At 62.3% G+C, this 1,861-nt stretch overlaps 1 protein-coding gene across 1 annotated transcript; it reads left to right on the top strand.

Annotated features, from left to right (window-relative positions):
• Positions 1-755: 755 nt before the first annotated feature.
• CLDN23 (claudin 23) lies at positions 756-1,505 on the top strand. The gene has a single exon (XM_065634831.1). The coding sequence runs from the start codon at positions 804-806 to the stop codon at positions 1,503-1,505; it is 702 nt and encodes a 233-aa protein (XP_065490903.1). The 5' UTR covers positions 756-803.
• Positions 1,506-1,861: the final 356 nt, after the last annotated feature.

Here is a 1,861-nt window from a genome sequence, read left to right as displayed (position 1 = left end):
AAGAGCAGGGCCAAGCTCAGGAGCAGTCCCTGAAGGACAAGGAGATGCTTGCTGGGATGAATAGCAAGAAGTTGAAGGACAGGGGCTGGGAAGTTCTCCTGGGCCTGAGGATGACCATGGGGTCCTTACTAACCCTGGGAGCTGCTAGCATTTAATCTTAACTAATGATTTTCACAAATTAATTCGGTTGAGAGTAAAATAAGTTCGTAGTCAGTTTAATTAAGCAAACCATAACTGCATCCTGTGCTTCCCCAGCAAGGGGGAGCAGGGACCGAGCGCTGCCAAGCCCTAGGGGTGACGCTGAGACGTCCCGGTACCACCTGCAGCCCGGGGACATCTCACTGCCCCGGCATCCCAGTCCTGGCACGAGGTGGGCAAGAGCTCCGGTGACTCCCGCAGGCTCCTGTTGCCCCTGCAAGGTGCTGCCCCGCAGCACCCGGGACTGCGTGCCGGCCAGCCCTGCCTGCACCGGGTCCCTCCCTGCCTGCACTTCCTCCTGCCGCCGGCACCTCCCCGCAGCCCGGGACACAGCCGGGACGCCGGGACCCAGCCGGGACGCCGGGACACAGCCGGGACGGGAGCCGGTGCCTGCTCCGCCGGCTGCCCACCCTATGGGGGCCCTGGGACTGCTGCCCTACCGAGGGATACCCCTGCCTGCACCGAGCAGCCCTGGGGCTCCAGTGCCACCTCTGTTGTCCAGGTGACGAGCAGCAGCTCCCTCGGAGCCCCCACGGACCTCTCTGGCAAGCAGGAGAAGAGATTTGGAGAGCCGCCCTGGAGCCTGCTTCACCCACCTCTCCAGCATGCGGACACCGACGGAGATGATCGTGGGGCTGGTGCTGTGCCCCTGCGGGCTCCTGCTGACGTTCACTGGCACGCTGACACCCAAATGGAGGCAGGTGAGCCTCGTACCCAGCCAGCCCATTGACCTCATCTTGGAGCAAGGCATCTGGGACATGTGCAGAGAGCGGCAGAGCAGCCATGACCGCCTCTGCGGGCAGGCTGATGAGCTGGGCTACTTTGAGCAGGTGCCTGTGCGGGTGGCCCAAGGGATGATGCCCACTTCACTAGTGGTCGCACTCTTGGGCTTAGTGGTGGCCACCCTGGGGGTTCGCTGCTGGCAGGAAAAGCCACAGCACCGGCTGACTGGTGTGGCAGGGCTTGTGCTGCTCCTCTCAGGGCTGCTGAGCCTTGTGCCTGCCTCCTGGTACACCCATGAGCTGTGGACACTGCCTGCACCAACTGGTAGCACGCTGGTTGTAGGCTACAGCTTGGTGCTGAGCTACTTGGGAAGCTCCCTGGAGATCTTGGGCGGGCTGGCCCTCACCCTCAGCTTCCACCAGTGCTGCAAGGAGCACAGGACCCCCAGACTGCCCCCCAGCCCTGTGCTGGAGGCTGGGCTGCAGTCCACTGCTGAGGCTTACCACAATCCCTGGGACGTGCTGGAGGATGAGCGAGACGGACAACACCAGAGGAGCACCCTGCCTTGTGACTCTGACTTGTAGCCCCAGCACAGGGACAGCAGTGGACACTGGCCAGCCTGCCTAACTGGCACCAAGAGCAGCACTGGCTCCTGCCCTTCTCTTGGGACACCTCAGAGCAGGCTGGAAATGAGACCAAGGACCAAGACCTCTGGAATATCCTCACAAGCCTCCTGTGCTCCAGGTCCCACAACTATCCCAAGGCTGTGCTAGGTTGAGGACCAGCCCTGGCCCCCGTCCCTCCACACAGTTTTTAGCTCATCTCCTTGCACGGTACAGCAGCCTAGGCAAAGGCAGCTCCAATGTTCCCACGTGAGCAAGGTACAGGTTAGCACTGTGTGGCCTTCAGCGCTGGGAACTGGGGAGGGGAGCACCTCCCA

This window comes from Caloenas nicobarica, chromosome 4 (assembly GCF_036013445.1).
Source record: "Caloenas nicobarica isolate bCalNic1 chromosome 4, bCalNic1.hap1, whole genome shotgun sequence".
NCBI classification, from domain to species: domain Eukaryota; kingdom Metazoa; phylum Chordata; class Aves; order Columbiformes; family Columbidae; genus Caloenas; species Caloenas nicobarica.
Note: the sequence above shows the minus strand (reverse complement) of the source record. Positions and strands in the feature narration are given on the sequence as shown.